This window comes from Carassius gibelio, chromosome A15 (genome assembly GCF_023724105.1).
Source record: "Carassius gibelio isolate Cgi1373 ecotype wild population from Czech Republic chromosome A15, carGib1.2-hapl.c, whole genome shotgun sequence".
NCBI classification, from domain to species: domain Eukaryota; kingdom Metazoa; phylum Chordata; class Actinopteri; order Cypriniformes; family Cyprinidae; genus Carassius; species Carassius gibelio.
In genome coordinates this window covers 20,521,197-20,543,457 of record NC_068385.1, presented here as the reverse complement: position 1 = coordinate 20,543,457, position 22,261 = coordinate 20,521,197, and the positions used below count along the sequence as shown (strand labels likewise).

Below are 22,261 nucleotides of genomic sequence, written 5' to 3'. Positions count from 1 at the left end.
AAAGTCCCACCTATTTGGCCACATCCACACAGCAGCAGAATGCAGTTGTAACTCCTGTATTTAAGTAAATACAGTAATGTTCACCCACAGAACTGCATTTTCGAAAAAACCACGATGTGTGAATGGAACAGGACTGGACAACTAGATGTCTGTCACATCATACAAGACATCACGTCGAGATCGAGTGCCACTCTGCTGCACAAATGTGTTTATTATTGTATTATTGTTTATTTATTGTTACTCTTCATGTATATGTATAAATGTTTCTAGTTTGCAATTTGCATATCTTCCCAAACATGGGTATTAACTTTAGGGAGTAAGTGGCAACAAGATTCTTATAATCTTGTAACATTAGTTTTAGATCACCAGCAACAAATAAAAGCTGGAAAACATTACATGTCTTTATTTTATCAGATTTTAAAATACTATAGGTATCATATGTCATAAAACTTGCTGAATTTTAAATAAAGAGAAAAAAATGAGGCATATTGCACACTAAACACTTCCAAGTAATTCCAAACACAACAAACTCATGCAAAAAATCACATGCCTTATTTCCAGTAGAAGTGAGACAAAAGAAAACAATATTTTCTGAAATCAGCCAAAATATAAAATTTGTTTAATATCCTCAGCTTTCGATACAATCTTAGTTTGAATAGAAAAAAATATCTGTGGACTGCACACTTTTCTGTGAAATCTGTAAACTTAAATCTGCAGACTGGCTCTAACTTACGGCCACTACAGTAGCTGGCTACAGACTGTAGGCTAAATTAGACCAAACGTTGAGTAGTGTATTCCAGCATCATGCTGAGTTGCTGCAACAACAACATCAAACAACATCACATAGGAAATAAAGACCTGGGGGTTAGATTTTTTATTATTATTATTAGTGCAATTAATGTAAATGAAACATTGATTTACAAAGGTAATGTTAATCTTTCTTTTGTTATTTCCCCCTTGTTTTGCATGTTTCCAACATTCAAACCTTCTATCTTAAAATGTAAAAAATGTATATGAATTTAAATTTTTACCATATGCATTTGGCAGACTTGACTTACATTGTGTACATTTTATCAGTTCATGTGCAATAACTGAGCATTGAACCAGGGGTGGTCTACTACTTGATCTACAGGATACAGGTGTGCCTACAGAGGAAAAAAAATTAAATAAATCCTGCAAAGCATGTGTATACATTGAATAACTGGGAAAAAAATAATAAAATAAAAACAAAAACACTGACAGAATTTCATACTTTTCATGGTTATTTATATTATGCTTTGTCTGCTATAGTGAATGAAATAATTGATAGAATTTCTAAATTGAGATCCGTTATAAATATCCAGTGACAAATTTATATAGTCATTACCCACTTTGATCCTCCTCAGCTGAGATCTTCAGAGATTTAATGTCTTTGATTTGCAGTTGATTTTACCACATGCTCAATCATCAGTTATTTCATTATTTTATAAAGATTTTTTTTTTCTTGACTTTAGGACAAACGCAGTGTCTGGAAATTACATGGAAATAACATGACTCTAAATCTAATGCATAATGAGACTGTTGATTTGGTCCAGAAACAGTATAAGCTATGCCTAAATTAACCTTAATTGATGATGAAAATATGTTCACTGCCACTTTTGAATTAGTTTTTAATCTTGTAAGGAGTCATTGAAAAGACATTGAAAGTCATTAAAACTTTCATTCTGACTCCTCAGTGGACGTCTTGCAATGTCAGCAAAGACATAAAAAAGACGTCCACTGGACGTAACTTTGCCCAGTGGATATGCTTAATTTAGGCATATCCACAACTTTATAAAGATATGTCAGCATCTGTTGTTTATTAGTTCTTGAGCTTCCGTGAGACGTTCCAGACGCTTCTTTAGATCAGCTCTCCTGCGCCCTTGTTCTGAGTCTTCTGTCAGCAGCTTGGCCACATCTGCTCTGTTCCTCATTTCCAACATTTGATGTTGCAATGTCTTAGCTGCATTCTTAAGCATGAAGAGGATTAGCAGCATGGGCACATAGTCTGTCAGGCGTTGATAGATGATCTATAAGGAGACAGGACATTAATTAAAAAAAAAAACATTCACTTGAAAAATAAAGTTATTTGAGGCACCCTTTGGCAGTGTTGGGGGTAACCAATTCCAAATTAACGGATTACAGTAACGATATAACTTTTTTGGGTAACAAAGTAAAGTAACGCAGTACACTAATAATATTGGTAACTACACTACTTTACTAGACTATAGGAACGCGCTTTCCTGTGTTACACATTCCGTGTTTGCCTGTGTATAAAGTTCTGGGCCAGGTTTCCTGATAACGATTGATCTTAGCGCTTAGAGGCGCCACACAGCTAAATCCCCAGTGTTAATTTAACACTCTGAGTGTGGACACATATAAAACTGAAGCGGTGTTAAAAGTAACACTGAAGCAGAGTTGAAGTTAATGAGATAATTAAGAAATTATTTGAGTTATGATTGACCACTATTTAAGACACCTGATGTTAACAAGCATATTCACCAACTGAGAAAATCACAATATGTGTGTCACCATCATAGTGGTCAGTGTTTGCTTTAGTTGGGATCTTGACCCTTCAATTATTAACTTTAGATTTTGTGTGACTGTGATAACTGAGTTATAACAGACAGACCACAACTAAGGCAATCTTATGATATTGATTGTGGTTTGGACTAATTGTCATGGAGTTACCTGAATGCCTGAGTTCAGGTTTCTTTACAGTGTAAATAAATGAGGTAGAAAAAAAAGTGATCCAGCATTTTTGCCATAATATGACAGGTTTTTAAAAGTTAGTTCTACGTAAAGAAAATTTTTTTGTAGTTTAGACACACAGAGATTAAGAATCAGTCAATTTAACCGGTTCTTCTTAGTGTACCAGTTGAACCAGTTCACCAAATCGAACTGAATCGTTTGAAACGGTTCACGTCTCCAATAAGCACCTCTAAGTGTCAAAGTGTTCAAAGAAATAGCAGAGCAAGTGAGCTCTCATGTCATTAATGCAAGAAGCAATTCATTTCATAGCATGAGTGTAAATGGTGAGATTTATTGAGAGAAAAAAAAAAGGTTATACCGCGAGGATGTGTTGCAAATGTTGTTCACCGATTTTGACTCTGAAGGGGAATATTTGCCTTTTGGAAATGACGATCGGCCGTCTAATGATCGCGCATCTCACGGGACATCTTTGCAGCGCAGTGGTGCCACCGTGCAAGGCGAGTGTTCACGAAGATGAACACTGCATAGGAGAACTTTTGCTGATTGTCCACGCTCTAATGCGCGACCGGCAGACAGTACAGATGCAGTCTGTGTGGATAAGGTGCGCTCTGTGCTGTGTCATGCAATGAATGAGAGGAACCATACTCTCAAGAGCTACGAACTGTCACATAGGTACCTGATTGGGCAGTTAGCTGGTCAACTGATCAAAAAATAGGCACATGTATTTTACTATGCCACAGTAATATAGTAATAATGTATCACTTTTGTCATTTTTTTTTCCTGATCATTTGGAATGAGAATAAAAAGACAAAAAAAGCACAACAATCAAATACAAAAAAAAACCTTGCAAATAAGTTCAAACATCGATTCAATATATATTATTTCCTCAATATTACTGTTGAACTGATCAAAAGTAGGCTACTGTTTATATGTGTTTTACTACTAGTGTTTTACTACTTTTACTACTATATAGTGTATTGCTATAGTAATAATTTAGTACTTTCTCCTGTTTTATTGTTGGCTTCCTCTTTTCTGATAATTTGGAATGAGGATAAAACACACACACACACACACAAAAACATGCAAATATGTTCAAACATCAATTCAATATCTAATATTTCCTGAATATTATGAAATTCGATATAGCCGCCCTTGGTGACATCATAATATGCAAATCAGATTAGTATATTTACACCCCACATAAACTTTCGATCATGACAAAAAAAATTTAAATTGACAATAGATCTCTATCTTTAAGCCCTTTCAAGCCACAAGCTTTTGAAATCTTGATGTCAAAATACAACATTTTTTCCAAAACCCCCTGGCGCCTTAAGGGTTAATCCACAAATGACTTAAGCTGTTAACTCTTTTAACGTGACTGACACCCCCTCTGAGTCAGAATAAACCAATATTTCGGAGTAATTAATTTACTCAAAGAGTACACTGACTGAACTGCTGTGAAGACCGAACTGAAGATAAAAACCAAGCCGAGCCAGATGACGAACGAACATGCCCACTGCTGGAGCAGTTCTCGTTCTCGAGTCAAGAACGGGTTGCATTGGTTTTCGGATCACCAGTACACTGAACCGAGAATCGTTTCTGTTAGACATGTCTGATTTGAGAACCGATGAGCTGATTCTCGTTCTCGAGTCAAGAACCGGTTGCATCGGTTTTCGGATCACCAGTACACTGAACCGAAAACCATTTCTTTCGGACGCGTCCGATTTGAGAACCGATGAACTGATGATACTTCGCATGCGTGTAATTTTTAAAGTATTTAGTTAAACATCGGAAAGTGTGATAAAATAACTATATTTTATTTTGCTTTTGTATTTTAGTTTTTTGTTTTTTTAAGATTAATGTTTCTAATCTGAATATTGTAGATAATGTATAGGCAAATGGGGTTTTACGGGAAGTTGGACAATAATTAAGACTCTAAAGATGGGATGATTTATGAAATATCTGTACTGTATGTATAGTTAATGATGACACATTCACAAATTGAGTTTGTAGTAAACAGAACATGAACACGAGTAGAGCAGCAGATGATACTGAACTGCAGCACGTGCCAGTTAGAGCGGTTCTCGGTCTCAAGTCAAGAACCGGTTGCATCTGTTTTCGGATCATCAGTACACTGATCCGAAAACTGTTTCTTTCGGACACTGTCCGATTTGAAAACCAAGGAGCTGATTATACTGCGCATGCGTGTTTAAGCGTGAAGCCAGCTGACTCACAGCATGTCTGAACCGAACTGATTCTTTTGGTGATTGATTCTGATCTGATTCTGTGCTAGTGTTATGAGCGCGGGTAGACAGAGGGCTTGGATAAAGGGCAATCTGGCAAAACGTAAGTTAATTTAATAACAAATAAATCGCAATTGATCATGTATAGTAAGTGGATCATGGTTTCTGCACTGATGACACCTAATTTATTTACTTTATATCTTCAAGACTTAAATCCTCGTATGCACATTATTGCTGTTACTGTATTCGGGTGTGTTGTTGCAAAACTCAAATGTAAACTTTTCATGATTATGAGGTTTTTAACTAAATTTATGATTACTGACTTTATATTTCTGAATGTTTGATAGACGTGACGTCATTACATCAAGCGTAAAAGAATTGCTGAACCGTTTTTTTTTTCAACCGGTTTATTGAATCGAACCGTCCGAAAGAACTGGTTCGTGGAAAAGAATCAAACTTCCCATCACTAATAAAAACTCATCCATGGCTCCCATCATGCATTGTGGCATGAATAAATTATGATAAATTAAGCCTTTTTAACTTTTTATTCTAACTATATTTTATTTTTGCTGTTTTTATGTGATTTTTTTTGTATCTAGTTTTGTGATGTTCAGAATAGATCTGTTAATCTGAATATGCTGATTGTCACCATTGTTGAGATTCAAAAACTGATTATTTTTATCTGTTTGCGCCTAAAATTAAAACTCCTTAATAAAAAAATAATCATCAACACCCAATGATTTTTTCTCTTGGCTTGATATACTAATTTGAAAATTAAAAAGTCACAAGCCAAGATCCCAACTAAAGCAAACACTGACCACTATAATGGTGACATACAAATTGTGATTTTCTTAGTTGGTGATTCTGCTTGTTAACATCAGGTGTCTTCAATAATGGTAAACCATAACTTAATTATCTCATTAACTTCAACTCTGCTTCAGTGTTTATTAGTGGTGGAAATTATGATTCTTTAAAGAGATTCGTTCATTTTCAGTTCGTTCACCAAAATGATTCGTTCAGAATCGTTCACTGATTTGTTCAGTGATCATTTGTTCGTATAACACAAAATATGCCAGCAGGTGGCCAAAAAGAGTGTATTATGTGTTATGTCTTAAGTCAACGAACGTATTCACTTGTTACAAAAACTGCTCTGGTATTATTAAAATGTGTGCATAATCCCATTCAATGTCCCATTCCCAAGTCTAATTAAGTTGTTCAGATGAACAAAGCACAAGGTTGTCTTGCCTAGTTAGCATTTTAATTGTTTGGTTAGACAGTTTGTATATTATATATTCACATTCATAAATAACTGCGCTTTACATTTTGCGACATGTAAATGCTAAAGTACATGGCAGACTGACCCGGTTTACTCTCATTCATTTCGTTCACGAATGAGGTAAGCTATGTACCAGTTCATTTAATTCACGAATGACATGTATCCATTAATTCAACTCAAACACGAATGAGAAGATCTTGTTCACGAACGACATGTGTGCCAGTTCAGTCATTTCATTCACGAACGAGAAGATCTCTCGAACTCGTTCAGTGAAGGGTGTATTAGTTCACTACATTCTACAAATCACATGCTCTGTCACATCTCATACTTGAAGGCTATTGGCTCGAGGTTGAGTAACTCTTTGACAGGATTAAAAACTTCACAGAGCTACCCGGTAGGGGTGGGCAGATCGATCTAAATATCGATAGTATCGATGCCAACACTGGTATTTGTATTGGATCGATACAATTGTAATTTAATCGATATTTTGATTTAAATATCTCTCATCAACATTCATTATACTTTGCTTGTGTCTTCTACATCTACAATCCTGAACAAACGCTGCTTTCACATCCTGGCCCACTTTGCTACTCCTCCCCCTCCTGCTGCTCTGCTGTGATTCGTTGTTGTGTCGTCACGTGACTCACTGACACAACGCGCTGAGGAGCAGCGAACAGGGTGAGAGCAAAGCTGATAGCACAGAAGGGGGGCTCAGGGAATGTAATTTCATGGGTATATTTGTTCTTTGTTCTTCAGTAACAATTGTGTGCACTTTATTTCATTTGCTTTTAAAATCAGAAAAAAGGGAGAGAATTTTTTTATTCTTTATTTATTTTTATTTTTTTTAAAGGCTGTAAAGAATTAATTCTACAGTGCCTAATAACTAATAATTTTGTGGACTTCAATACATTAATAAAAAATATTGTCTAAATAATTGATCATTCATCCACCTCAGAAATAATGACATAGACACTCCCCTACACAAAAGTTTTTTTTTTTTTTTTTTTAAGGAAAAAGTATCATATTGGTGTCGATATCGGCCACCACTACTGCCCGGTTCACCGAGCTGCGCATGCGCTACTAATAGCGTCACGCTGCTTGTAGAGGGAGGAACTTCAGTGAATGAGAAATATGATTCAGTGGATTGCATGAACGAGAATGATTCGTTCACCTAAAAGATCCGTTCAAAAAGAATGATTCGTTCACGAACGACACATCACTAGAGTTTATATGTGTCCACACTCAGAGTGTTAAATTAACACTGGGGATTTTGCTGTGCATAGTGTACGTGATTACGTCATCATGTTTTAACACAGCGTTTTGTCAGAAGAAACCAATGCTTTCATTCCTCTGAGCCAAACAGAAATGATTTGTGATGCTTAGTCCCACCCCCATGCCCAGATTGGTTCAAACTCTCCCATATTAAACCAATAAGTAGTCTTTGAACTACTACTTAACATAGCCTACTGCTTTGGAAAATTAACGAAAACAAAGTGAAAGTAAAGTCTGTTGTGAGTGCATGAATACAAACACACAATAACACATTTGCATGGGAAAACTCTCAGAAAAAGCACAAAAAACACTCGACAGAGTACTTTGACATAAAACAAATCAAAAACAAGGATGAAACAGTGGTACATATCTGATAAAGCACTGGAATTTATGTCTTGGGTCGTTAGGCGATGTCCCGGTAAAATCGATTCTGACACAGATTACAGCCAACGGAACAATCATTTATATTATGTATACTATGTAAATGATTATATAATTATACAGTCATGGTATTGCCAGCCCAAGTTTCAAACCCACAACCCTAGGATTAGGAGTCAAACTCTCTACCCACTAGGCCACGACTTTACGCTATTCAAATCGTCTAAATAAATAAAAGAGCATAACGGGTCAAATAACTTTTTTTTATTGTTGAAAGTTTGTGTCCAAAGCACAAGGACATACCAAGTCTTGTATATTAACTTCTTTACTCAATGCATTTTACACTGAACTCAACACATGGTACATAATGCATGTTAAATAAATCCAGTGTTAATTATACCTTAATACGTTAGCAGTCTTGTGGCATGAAGTCACATTTATTTAACATTTTTCTTTGTTTTTAAAGGAACTATTACGTGAAAATTACTATATTGCATATTTTAACATCAACCTAATGCACTGGGCAAAGTTACATCCAGTGGATGTCTTTTTATGTCTTTGCAGACGTTGAAAAGACATCCACTGAGGAAACAGAATGTTTTTATGACGTCTTTTTAAAAATGTTTTTTATGTCTTCTGTATGTCCGATATAGACGTTCACAGATCCTCCTTACAAGGTTCTGTGACTCTATTTCTGTCAGACATCTAGAGAAGCTCTTATTGAGAATTAACAGACGTTTAAATGTTGATACTTGATTCATTTGAAGTCATCATTGTGGTGGAAAGTGTTTAGGTATAATTAACACTGGTTTTATTTAACATGCATTATGTACCATGTGTTGCGTTCAGTGTAAAATGACCGGCAATAACATGACTTAGGTGCCCTTGAGCAAGGCACCGAACCCCCAACTGATCCCCGGGCACCGCAGCATAAATGATGAACACTGCTCTGTGTGTGTGTGTGTGCACTTTGGATGGGCTAAATGTAGAGTATGAATTCTGAGTATAAATCACTATACTTGGCTGAATGTCACTTCACTTTTGTTCACTTTAAAATTGTGTATGCTTATAGATAATAGGCCTTGTGTTCAGTAAACAAAAAATATTTTGTTCTGATATTTTTTAGGTTAACATGACTATTTATGTTGTGACAACTTGTGATATTAAGTTATTTATTATTTTAAGTTGGATGGACTTTAGTCCCATTTGTTAAGTTTACTCAAAAAAGTGCTTGCAATAAGTTGCCTTATTTTTTTAAGTTGACGCAACTTTTTTTTTTTTTTTTTTACCTAAACAATATCTTTTCACTTTAAAATTGTTTATGCTTATAGATATTTTTTATATCTATAAGCATAAACAATTTTAAAGTGAAAAGTGATGTGACATTCAGCCAGAATTCAAGCCAGAATTCATGCTCTACATTTAACCCATCCAAAGTGTGCACAAACACACACACCTAGAGCAGTGTTCATCTCCTCAGTGCACGTCTTTTCAGTGTCTGCAAAGACATAGAAAGACGTCCACTGGACGTAACTTTGCCCAGTGGGTTAGGTTGATGTTAAAATATGCAATATAGTAATTTTCACTTAATAGTTCCTTTAAAAACAAACAAAAATGTAAAATACATGTGACTTCATGCCACAAGACTGCTAACATATTAAGGTATAATTAACACTGGATTTATTTAACATGCATTATGTGCCATGTGTTGAGTTCAGTCTAAAATCCATTGATTAAAGAAGTTGATATACAAGACTTGGTATGTTCTTGTGCTTTGGATACAAACTTTCAATAATAAAAAAAGTTATTTGACAGTGTTATGGTCTTTTATTTATTTAGACTATTTGAATAATATAAAGTTGTGGCCTAGTGGTTAGAGAGTTTGACTCTTGGAGTTTGAGTTTGGTGTTACAGTGTAAACATAACATTGTTGTAAGATTAATATATTTTACGCAAATTTACATTTTTATGGTACGTAAATTAATGATTATGACTGTCATTGTCAACAAATTAATACATTTCATAGCATGAGCTGTCACCCACCTCATAATAAAGAGCCAGTTTTTCTGGTACTAGATTCCTCGTATCCAACAACCCACAGCCTTTGGAATTTAAAACCATGTCTTCCTCATGGAGGTTCTCATAACGTTCTAGCCCAGTCTTCTGATGGATCTCAGATTCATCAAGTTTCTTTTGCAATACCTTGTCCTGGGTGAAAACCAGATGCTCCATAGCAATAAACTCCTCGATTCTTTTCTCCACTTTAGCCTCTTGTTTTGACTGAATCTCATCAATCTTTTTCTGAGGAGTACAACATAATACATAAAAGATAATAATAATAATAATAATAATAATAATAATAATAATAATAATAATAATAACAATAATAATAATAATAATGTAAAAGTTTTACTTACAAAGACATTGTGCTGCAGTAACGGGTACTGAACAAAACATAAATTGCATACTTCCCTGAATTTATTTTTAACAATCTCTGAAAATGGGAAGAGAGAAAAAGGACAAGATATATTTATCTGATCATTTACACTTAGAAGATGACAAATGGTTGTTTTTAGAATTAGGTAAAAAATATGTCATTGTTTTATGTGGGCTATATATTGTTTTGAAATGTAAAACAATATGCACCATACAAAAGAGTGGGCCTAAAGTACTTCTGAGTTACTCTGAAGTGTTTAAAAAATCTTTATCGCCAAAAAAGTTTAATTATACATTAAGAAAAATACAGACTTTACCTCGTACATCTTTCAGTGTTTTCATAGCTGGCTTTTGAAGGGCTGCCACATGGTCTTTGATGACATGTTCAAAGTTTATGTACTCACTAAATGTCAGCAATTCTCTCCCACGATGCATCTCATTATACTTTTCTATAATTTCTTTAATTTTTTCATTGACTAAATTTGTGATAAAGATAACAGAAAATCAGGTTTAGGGATTTGGGTCCAGTCATAAAAAGTAACCAGTGGTTCCCTTTCAAGGGAACTTTGAACTGCGTCCTCTAGGGGGCGCTATGGGGGAAACCTCGTCATGACCCGTGTCTGAAGCATACATTGAAAAAACACCCAACAAGTTGGTAATAAGTACAAGTTGGTGTTTTTTCAAGGTATGCTTCACACACAGATCACGACAAGGTGTTCCCCATAGCGCACCCTAGAGAACGCAGAGTCTCTTTCCCTACTCATGGGAAACATGGTTACATTCCTAACCTGTGACATTTTAACATATCTTGACTTACATAATTCTTCAGTTTCTCTCAAGTGGATGTCCCATTTCTTGAACACAGGATGTAGAAGTGCATAAATATTTCTGTCTTTTGAATGTCCTGTTCTACTCAGTTCATCAATTTGATCGTTGAACCTTATTATTATCTATATCAAGAAAACAATCTCAATGAATCAGTCAACCAATTAACCAATAAATAAAAAATTATAAATAAAATGCCATAACAGTAAAGATAGATAGTTGTAATTTGCTTTATTCTCAGGGCTCTTACCTCACTGAAAAAAGGTCCCATCTTTTCTTCTTCCGGAGGTGGACCCTGATCATACTTTTTAAGCTCTTCTCGCACACCAAGTATTCTAGTATTTATCTGCTCAGTTAAGTGTGGTAGTGATTTCTGTGTCAATAAGAAAATATATTTGGATAAATCTGCTGGCTATTTGCACCATATTATATATCTATATCTATATTTTTTTTTGTAGAATTTATAACTTTGTTAATTTCAACATAAGGTTTAAAAGAATCATAAAAGATTATTTTAAACGAGTCATAAAAGAGTCATAATTTAGTGCTTGCCTTGATATGATCAACCAGTTCTTTGGTCAATTTATTTGTTAGGCACAGAGTAGATGCTTTATTATCATCCAGTAGAGAACTGTCAAGAAAGAAAAATGCTAAAAATATTTTTTTTTTACTTAATTGAAACAAACCATTCATCAATATGAAAAGCAATTTAAGTCAATAATTGTTTACCTGAAATATCGGTGGTTTCTAAAGAATTCCATTTCTATGTCCATGGCTTCATCAAGAGGAATTTTGTTATTGATGTCACTCTGACCACGACATCGCACAATAATGTAACCCTTACTGAGAGGAACAACTCTGCCCTGGACAATGTTCAAAACATCAATCTCAGCTCCTTTGTCAATGAGATCTGGTTTTGTGAGAATTGCTAACCCACACATAAAAAAATAAAAATGATAATAATTGGTTAGAATAGCGAGATTCATAAAGATAAAGTGAGAAGTTTTTTTATAGAAATGCAACAGGTTATCAAACCAAGTGTTCTGTATCCCTCAGGGTCTGCATGTTGTGCCATTCTTAGTGCTTCTGTTGTTGCTATGTCAACATTGCAGGCCACCACAACTAAAATGATGGTTTCACTTTTGGAAATGTATTTCTGTATCAAGATTTTGATCTAAAAAAAAAAAAAACATGGTATATTCACTGATTAGGGAGGAGAGAATCGTGAGGTCAGTATGAAATAACATTGAACCCATTATACTTCCATAATATCCATGATAAAATTGATAATCAGGAAAAATATTAGGGAAAAGTGGGTATTACATCAGTATGGGGCCAGATAACCCAGAATTAAGACACTGAATAAATATACCCAATTCTGAGTTCATGTTGACTTTAAATTACACCAGTCAGCTACAAATAGATAACATAAAACATTACAATCAAATGTTAATTTCAGGTCTCCATTGATTTGAAATGGAGTGTGATGTGTCAAAAAGGAAATAAATAAAAAATATGTTTTTTTGTTTGTTTTAAAGTTTTAAGTTTAAAGGCACAATATGTATTTTCTCACCACAAGAGGGCGCGTATTCAAAACAAAAGCTTAGATGACACCATGTGTCTAGTGTGGAATCATGGGAGTTGTTGTCTTTATCCCCACAGCTGACGCAATCCGAAAGGACTAATGCAGAAATCATGTTCATGTATGAGCTAATGATTTATTGACCTTGTAGAATGAAGCAGGGTGAGGCTGAAAGACGCCAAAGCGAAATGAGGGCGCTGAACGATCGCGACACATAGTTTGAAAGCAGCAGACTTTTTACTATGCCACAGTCGACTGCTTCTGCTCCTTCCAGTCATGTGTATGTGAGAAAAACTTTGTTTAATCATACTAGATACATTTGAAAGTTCTGTTGCAATGCAACCATGTACAGTTGTCACCTCTCTAATAAAGTGCATTACATATTAAAGTGCCTTTGGTTTTTCCATGTTTTCTACAAAACAAAACGATTTTGACTGGTAGTGAGCGAAATTGAGGGGTCATGACATCATTTGCAGGTCACACAATAAAACTATGAAACTGTTTTTATGCCTAGATGTTCTTGTGGACAGATATCTAAAGCATCTGCCTGAGGGGAGAAGTGCAAAGAGCTTGTGGCCGGGGAGAGAAGGGTCTGTGATATTACCTGCCTGTTTCTTCACTCTGGAGTTGTACAAATCCTGAAGATTAGGAAGGTACACACCAATTATCCCTTCAGCTCTCCCTGACAGTCTGTTTCAGTCTTCTTATCTCTGATTTGCTGGCTGACCCAAACCAGAGACTTATAGAAGAGCACAGAATCGACTCAATAACAGCTGAGTAAAACTGTATCATTTGGGCTTGTGGAAGATTCAACTTTTTCAGCTGGTGAAGGCATTACAACCTCTGCTGGGCCTTTTTACAATGGAGTCAATGTGAGTGTCCCACTTCAAATCCTGAGATATGGTCTTGCCCAGGAACCTAAATGACTCTACTGCAGCCACAGTGCTATTCGTGGTGGTGAGTTGGGGGATGCAGTGGGGTTTCTCCTGCAGCCCACTATCACCCCCACATTTTTGAGCATGTTCAGCTCCAGGTTCACTGTAAAACCCGACAAGTTAACTTAACTCAAACCGTTTGAGTAAACCGATTGCCTTGACTGTAAAACCCGACAAGTACACTTAACTCAAACCGTTTGAGTAAACAGATATCCTTAAAAACCTGACAAGTTATGTTAACTCAAACCATTTGAGGAAACAGATTGCCTTAAACTGTTTAAGTTGAAAAAACTAACAGTTATGAGTATTTTTTTTTTAAATGTGTGGGTTTTCATTTCAAATAAAAATAAACTGGCTATTCTACTTGTTGCTCTTTACATATCTATAGTTCCACATTGTGATGTCCTGTTTGAGCACTGGTTATCCAGATTTGGTGATCCTGAAAAGTTCCTATCCGGATCAGATTGATCCAATCCGATGCTGCTTTAAAAAACTGGCTCCAAAAGTAAGATGGATTACGTGATCATGGATCGCAAAAAAAGGATTACTAAATCCGGATCAATTTTATCCGGATTAAACCTTTTGAAAAACTGGGCCCTGATGGGATCAGTTTAATCCAGATTTTTTGGATCAAAGTGATCCAAATCCTACAAAAAAATTCTAAAAAAACCCAAACTAAAGGTTTGATCCGGATCAAAACCAAGATTGGATTATGTGATCTAATCCGATTATGTAATCCGTTTTTTCTTTTGAAAAACACATTTTCAAGATTTGATCCAATCCGTTATCCAAAATCCTACTGGATTACTTTTGAAAAACCGGGCCCAGGGGCATGTTCAAGTTCAAAACGGAGCGCAACGTTTTGCTACGGTTTCCGTGTTGAACGTCATGTTTCCTGGACACGGCGTGCCCCGGGGTTTGAGATGCGTTTTCTCTTGTTTGGTGGGTGTGTCAGAACTACAGTCCAATCAGCAGCAACATGTATATAAAGCACGCGCTATTAAAGTGAACTCACACAATGGCTTCAAGGAAAATAATGTACAAATGTGTTCGTTGCAGCTCGGTATACGCAACAACTGAGGATATTAGAAGACATGTTTGTCGGAACGTTGAACACACTGTTCTGATGACGCAAGAGTTGCAACTATGGCAGCTGAGAAGGCCATTCTTTGTGAAGAATTTTCGGAGCCATCTATTTAACCTCACATACTGACTTTATTCGTAGTTCATACGGGTTAAATACCCTGTATTTTCTTTCTCATTTTTAGGATAAGCACTTAATTATCATTGTTTATTTCTATACCAAATGTCATACACTTGCAATGAAGTTAAAAATATAAACAACTACATCATGTTGATAACCTATATTTTTACAATAAAACTTACGACAAACATGTCTTCTAATATCCTCAGTTGTTGCGTATACGGAGCTGCAACGAACACATTTGTACATTATTTTCCTTGAAGCCATTGTGCGAGTTCAGTTTAATACCGCGTGCTTTATATACATGTTACTGCTGATTGGACTGCAGTTCTGACACACCCACCAAACAAGAGAAAACGCATCTCAAACCCTGTTGCACACCGGTGCACACCGTTTCCAGGAAACATGACGTTCCACCCGGAAACCATAGCAAAACGTTGTGCACCGTTTTGAACTTGAACATGCCCCAGGTCTCGTCAATAATGGTCAATCATCCCTCAATTAATCAGTTAATTATCTCATTAACTTTAACTCTGCTTCAGTGTTAATTTAACACTCCTATTTTAACACTTTCACACTCTTGAGTGTGGTCTCACGGGTACTCCCAGCATAGTTAATTTCACTCAGATTTTTTTTTGCTGTTTTTTTACGAAACTGACCTGCACTTGAAGTTCTGTACAGGTCAGTGATGTTGCTACATTTCCCTGCTTCTTTTCGCATTGGTTCTGTTTGGAATCATTTAACTGAAGTGCGGAACACACATGAGCTGATTCGTATAGTGCAGCACTGCCTGTCAAGATTTATGATTTATTATCGATTTATTTTTGAATTAACAACAACAAAAAAGATTACTTTGGTGCATTAAAAAGGCATAAATATAAAATATTAATAATAATAATAACAAAATAAAAAGAAATAAATAACAGGGCAGTGTTATCATGGTGCTCCCGATGGCCAGAACACAGCAAAATCCCCAGTGTTAATTTAACACTCTGAGTGTGGACTCATATAAACACTGAAGAAGTGTTAAAAGTAACACTGAAGCAGAGTTGAAGTTAATGAGATAATTAAGACGTTAATTGAGTTATGATTGACCATTATTGAAGGCACCTGATGTTAACAAGCAGAATCACCAACTGAGAAATATCACAATTTGTGTGTCACCATAATAGTGGTCAGTGTTTGCTTTAGTTGGGATCTTGGCTTGTAACTTTTTACTTTTAAAGTTTGTTTGTCAAACTAAGAGCATGTTTTAATGTAATCGTTGTTTGACATGAATCACTGAACTCATTTACAGTCTTTTCTCAAAGTAAAACTTCCATTATTGATTGTCACAGCTTTGATTCCACAATGAAAAAATCTGTATTTTCTATACATTTTGTAGGTACCTCTTGCAAGTGATTCAGATTTTTTTTTTTTTTTTTTTTTTTAAGAATTCTAATTTTAGGCACACACAGATAACAATAATCAACGTATGAATCTCAACAACGGTGACAAACAACATATTCAGATAAACAGACCAACTCTGAACATCACAAAACTAGATACAAAAAATGAACATAAAAACAGCAAAAATAAAATATAGTTAGAATAAAAAAGTTAAAAAGACAGTTCAGCTCATAATTTATTCATGCCGCAATGCATGATGGGAGCCATGGATGAGTTTTTATTGGCTACAACATGCTTTTTTGATGGTCACCGTTGTTGTGATGCTCACGCTGATGTCCTGATGTTTTACGTAGAATTAACTATTAAAAACATTTCATACTATGTCAGAAATGCTGGGTTGCTTACTTTTCTTTTTCACTTATGTATGCAGTAAAGAAACTTAAACTCAGGCATTCAGGTCACTCTATAACAAATAGCTCAAATCACAATCAATGGCACACATGATTGCCTTTGCTGTGGTCTGTCTGTATGATATAATTCAGTCACCACAGCCACATAAAATCTAAAGATAATAACTGAAGGGTCAAGATCCCAACTAAAGCAAACACTGACCACTATAATGGTGATACACAAATTGTGATTTTCTCGTTTGGTGATTCTGCTTGTTAACATCAGGTGTCTTCAATAATGGTCAATCATAACTCAATTAACTTCTTAGTTATCTCATTAACTTCAACTCTGCTTCAGTGTTACTTTTAACACTGCTTTAGTGTTTATATGAGTCCACACTCAAGAGTGTTAAATTAACACTGGGGATTTTGCTGTGTATATTGTGGCACCCTTAATAAACATAAGGATTTTTCATTATTTAGTTATATATCAAATTTTGCATATCACTAGGTGGGACATAAGGAGATAGCTACTGATAATGCAGAGAAGACGCTGTGTACACTATCTTTGCTTTGAGGAAACACCACATACACTCACCTGTTCTCCAATATCTTCAGGCTGATCTTGCACAGGTACACGGGTTATACCAGGTAGATCAATCAGAGTGAGGTCACAAACATCAGGAGATGAAATTTCCAAAGAAACAAGTTCATCACTGATTCCAACCGTATTTCCAGCAAGATCATTTTGAGCTGTTGAATACACATGCAAGCTTTTCAACAAACATACATGGGAGTATAGTTTTGGGATTGGTGAGTTCGAACCTTAAAAAATCCACCTCTGGGCTCAAGGGCTGTGTGCATTCACAGCTGAATAGAGAATATAATTTTAAAATTCAATTGTTGAAATTCTTTTCATTTAAATTCCATATATCCAATCCATTTCATATTCATTAATAAAAAGGGAATCAAGCCTTCAAATTTGTAATTTTGCTAAATCCTGTTGGACACAAGAGGAATATTTGCTTCCTCATTGACATTTTATGATGTTGTTGTTTAATTTGCCACCTTATAATATAATCAACATTTCTTCTTTTCTTATAAGGGTTTTTGTTTTTACTGACCTTTTCTAACTAGGTTATCCACCATTAATGGGTCATAAAAGGTCTCTTTGTGACCACAGTAAGAAATAGTCCCGGACCATGGTCCTTTTTTGACCTTCCGCAATTTCAGCTCAAGGGGACAGCGAGTGACGATACCTAGAAAAACATGAAAGCATGTGGTTTTTGCTCTGTTCAAATGTGCCGTATAACACACAACTTACACATTTAAAACTTACAAATTTAATAATTTAGCAGACTATTTTATCCAAAGCGACTTACAAATGAGAACAATAGAATCAATCACACCAACAAGAGAACAACAACAGTATTCAAGTCCCATGACAAGGCTCAGTTAGACTAGTGCAGTACACATAGCTTTTTTTAATTATTTTTAAAAAAAATTTAAGAATAGAAAAGAAAAAGTAACTTCTAGTATGAGTTGTTCAAGTGCTGGTGAAAAATATGTGTCTTTAGATGTTTTTTTTTTTGTTTTTTTTTTAATTACTAAACACTCCGCAGTTTGAATTGAGATTGGAAGGTCATTCCACCAGCTGGGCACAGTCGAGGAAAAGGTCTGTGAGAGTGATTTTGAACCTCTTTGGGATGGCACCACAAGATGACATTCACTTGCAGAACACAAGCTTCTGGAGGGCGCATAAGTTTGAACTAGTGGGTTTAGTTATATTGTTACAGTGCCAGTGGTCATCTTGTAGGCAAGCATCAATACCTTGAATCTGATGCGAGCGGCTATTGGTAGCCAGTGTAACCTGATGAGGAGAGGAGTAATGTGAGCTCACTGAAGACAACTTTCGCTGCTTCATTCTGGTTCAGTTGCAGTGGCTTGATAGAACATTCAGGGAGACCCGCCAAGAGAGCATTACAATAGTCTATCTGGAGAGAACAACAACAGACTAACAGCTCGTCGAATTAACACCATGACTCCCTATGTCATTAATATAAATCCTGGGGGCCCAAAGACAATGAAGCCTATCCCACTGCATAGGGGAGGGGAAAAGATGAATAAATGGATGACTGAGGATGGAACCTTTGAAACATAACCTGGCCAAGGGTATAGAATCACCTCTACATGTCTGGGATCTGAAAGGAGGACCTAATTGCAGTCGATTCAACGTTAGGTAACGCAACCAATTGCGTCGATTTTCTGTTAGTTTTGAATGGTGCGCCTGACGTCGGATTAACGTTAACCCGATGAGCAAAACGATGTTGGATCGATGTCGGAGATCAAGGTCGTTTCGACGCCACGAGAAACATCGATTCTACGTTGATTCTATGTCAGTTTGCTATCTGGGCGGATATCACAAACTGCTTTGATTTGAACTATCTCTCACAACAGACACGGAAGAGAAGACAATGCTGAATAAAGTCATCGTTTTTGCTATTTTTGGACCAAAATGTATTTTCGATGCTTCAAAAAATTCTAACTGACCCTCTGATGTCACATGGACTACGTTGATGATGTTTTTCTTACCTTTCTGGACATGGACAGTAGACAGTACACACAGCTTCAATGGAGGGACTGAGAGCTCTCGGACTAAATCTAAAATATCTTAAACTGTGTTCCGAAGATAAAAGGAGGTATTAAATGTTTGGAACAGCATAAGGGTGAGTTATTAACGACATAATTTTCATTTTTGGGTGAACTAACCCTTTAACGTTAGATAAAATTGCATAATTTTGAGCAAAAAAAACCATGAGAAAACAAAAAAAAGTTTTTTATCAAAAACTAGATCTGGATAATATTTAGTACAATTGAAAAGGCATAAATCCAGTAAATCGATACCTCCAAAGCTTGCACAGATATATAACACTTCCTGGATCAACATTTTACTCTGTAACATTATGCAGTTTTCATTTATATGCTGTCTTTTGCTGATGATCACATTATTTTTCATTTGCATCTGTTTACATAAGAGATCACTCGTTTCTCCATACTGTTCACGTGTGTTTTTGTTTGGGAGGTTTGTACTTGTTCAGTAGATGTGTAATAGTGCCCCCAATTATATAACAGTGAAAACACAAAAAGCTGTGAAAAGTCCTCTTTGGCAGAGAAGTGTTATCTTTTAAATTATGAGATAACTCGTCAATGGTGCGGAAAGAGTTAATAGATGATCAAATAACAGTGGTGGGCTCACTGTATATAAGTTATTTCACACTTGTTTCCATGTGAAATCAAATTTAATTCAGCATGGAGACAGCCATAAGGTTAGGGTAATGCAGAAGGTAATCGGAGCCATGGTGATGTAAAGCGATATCACACGTGTATGAGTTACTTTCTGTAAATCGAATTTGCAGTATTATACTGTGGTATATGCAGTAAGTAACTGTAGACATTAGAAATGTCTAACAGTGTACTGTGACACAAAACAGCATTATTTATAAAATTACAGAGGATTTGGTCATCCGCCATTACACTCACTGTAATGTTATGGATTGGCGGATACAAAAATATTAGGTGAATATCTCATGGGTGAGAAGACCTCTCAACCAATCATATTCAAGGAAAAGAAAGAAATGTTGTGCATATATAATTATCTCGATCTCTTTAGAACTGGGGGACCAAAAATGGTGCACCACTGCAATAAATAGCTTTTGTAATTCTCATTTTTTCACAAGATGCTAAAATAAGATAACATTTTCAAAGGCTTACCACTTCCTCGAGGTAAAGCCACCCCAGAGAGTGCCTCCAAAACAGAGCTCTTTCCAGAACTTTGATCTCCTACCACTGCAATTGATGGTAGATCCATATCCTTTTCAATGCCAATCAACCTCAGAGAGTCAATCAACTCAATCAAAGGCTGAACAGACTCAGTCAAATCATTGTGGAATGCTCCATGAGTCTGTGACTCTGAAAATGATCTTATAATTGAATAATCAAAAGAGAGAAACAAACAGGCATTATTAGATTTAGACGATTGATTACTGTAGATTTAAATACAGGTGCAACAGTGAATGTACAATAAACACAAGATAACTGTCATTTATTCTGAGCTATCATGTTACGAAACAACATATTTGACCACCACAGTACTGTATGGAAGAAATAACATGCAAAAAAATGTTCAAAAATGTATCTTGCTAATTTTAAGGCAGATATTTTATTTATCCCAGCTACAGACACTTGATATTTTAATGCTCAAATTGCCAAAACACACACACATGCACAAAACATAACTAAATACTATACCTCTCTTCATCCTGACTATTCATTGTTTGCCTGAAAATGATTTAAGAAATGCTCAACTGAGTTTACTTGGAATTTACTTTGTTAAATTAGTTAATTTGGAGGAAATGTTGCAATAAGCTGTGTTAAAGCAACATGTTCGATGCAGCACTTTCACTTACCTTAATTGGTAATATTTATGAAAAGAAAGAAACTGCTGTGTCCTTACTTTATGCCTGTGTTTTGTGAAGAACACTTCAACATTTTGAAGTGTATATATAGTGTGGGGTGTGTTTCATAATATGTTAATGGGTGTGCTCCAATAAAACCTAAGTAAATTTTTTGTAAGGAACATAAGATGACTCATCGTGATAGACTCGACATGGAGACTAGGACAAATTAGGCGGAGACATAGTCGATAAGGCAGGCAGGGTAAACAGAGATAAGTAATCAGCCCAACCAGGCCACCAGAGCAAAAACAGTAATCCAAAAGGCAGAAATCCAATAAGGAAAACACAATGATCATAACAATAAAACAATAAACAGGCGATGAAAAAAAAAGTTCTTCGCAAAGTAGCAATAGAAATTTATGGCTATAAATATTGATGCAATGCAGGAAGTAACACACAAAGCAACAGTCCATGTCAGCATTCGGCAAGGGCTTTCTCTGGCGGCTCAATAGCCTCATTCGTCACACTCATATAAATTGACGGAATTATAATTTATCTGGAGACATAATCAGAACTGATTCATAGATAAATTCTTTCACCTGACATGACTCTTATCAAGGCAGTTATGACTGTCAGTAAACCAATAAAGATAATTTTTATTTTGTTTTGCTTTCATTTTAATTCCTTGCAATTAATAATAATAATAATAATTTTGTACATACAATTATGACATTTTAGCCTTATTTTTCCCCTTTTGTCTAACATCTCTGTAATATTACATGGGCATCATAATCATATAATAATGAGCCATGATGTAACCCTTTGAAATATTTTAGCTGGGGTTATAGCTCAAAAAGGAAATAAATTAAAATAGCAGTGATGTAGCATCAATTCAATGTAAGTAGCTTTGGATAAAAGCGTCTGCTAAATGCATTTTTTTATTTTTTTATTTTTTTTATTCACTGTTAGCTTATAATTGTTCAGTGTGCAAAATTTTCTCATTAATATATACAGTATTGTTCAAAATAATAGCAGTACAATGTGACTAACCAGAATAATCAAGGTTTTTAGTATATTTTTTTATTGCTACGTGGCAAACAAGTTACCAGTAGGTTCAGTAGATTGTCAGAAAACAAACAAGACCCAGC

General features: G+C 35.5%; 1 protein-coding gene across 1 annotated transcript; it reads right to left on the bottom strand.

Annotated features, from left to right (window-relative positions):
- Positions 1 to 667: 667 nt before the first annotated feature.
- On the bottom strand, positions 668 to 20,977 carry mxf (myxovirus (influenza virus) resistance F). Its single transcript, XM_052616201.1, has 13 exons — positions 20,968 to 20,977; positions 20,431 to 20,628; positions 17,784 to 17,918; positions 17,258 to 17,412; positions 12,196 to 12,334; positions 11,890 to 12,088; positions 11,713 to 11,791; positions 11,411 to 11,533; positions 11,153 to 11,285; positions 10,653 to 10,811; positions 10,317 to 10,393; positions 9,943 to 10,200; positions 668 to 2,048 (listed from the first exon to the last, which is right to left on the bottom strand). The coding sequence occupies exons 1-13, from the start codon at positions 20,975 to 20,977 to the stop codon at positions 1,824 to 1,826; spliced, it is 1,890 nt and encodes a 629-aa protein (XP_052472161.1). The 3' UTR covers positions 668 to 1,823.
- Positions 20,978 to 22,261: the final 1,284 nt, after the last annotated feature.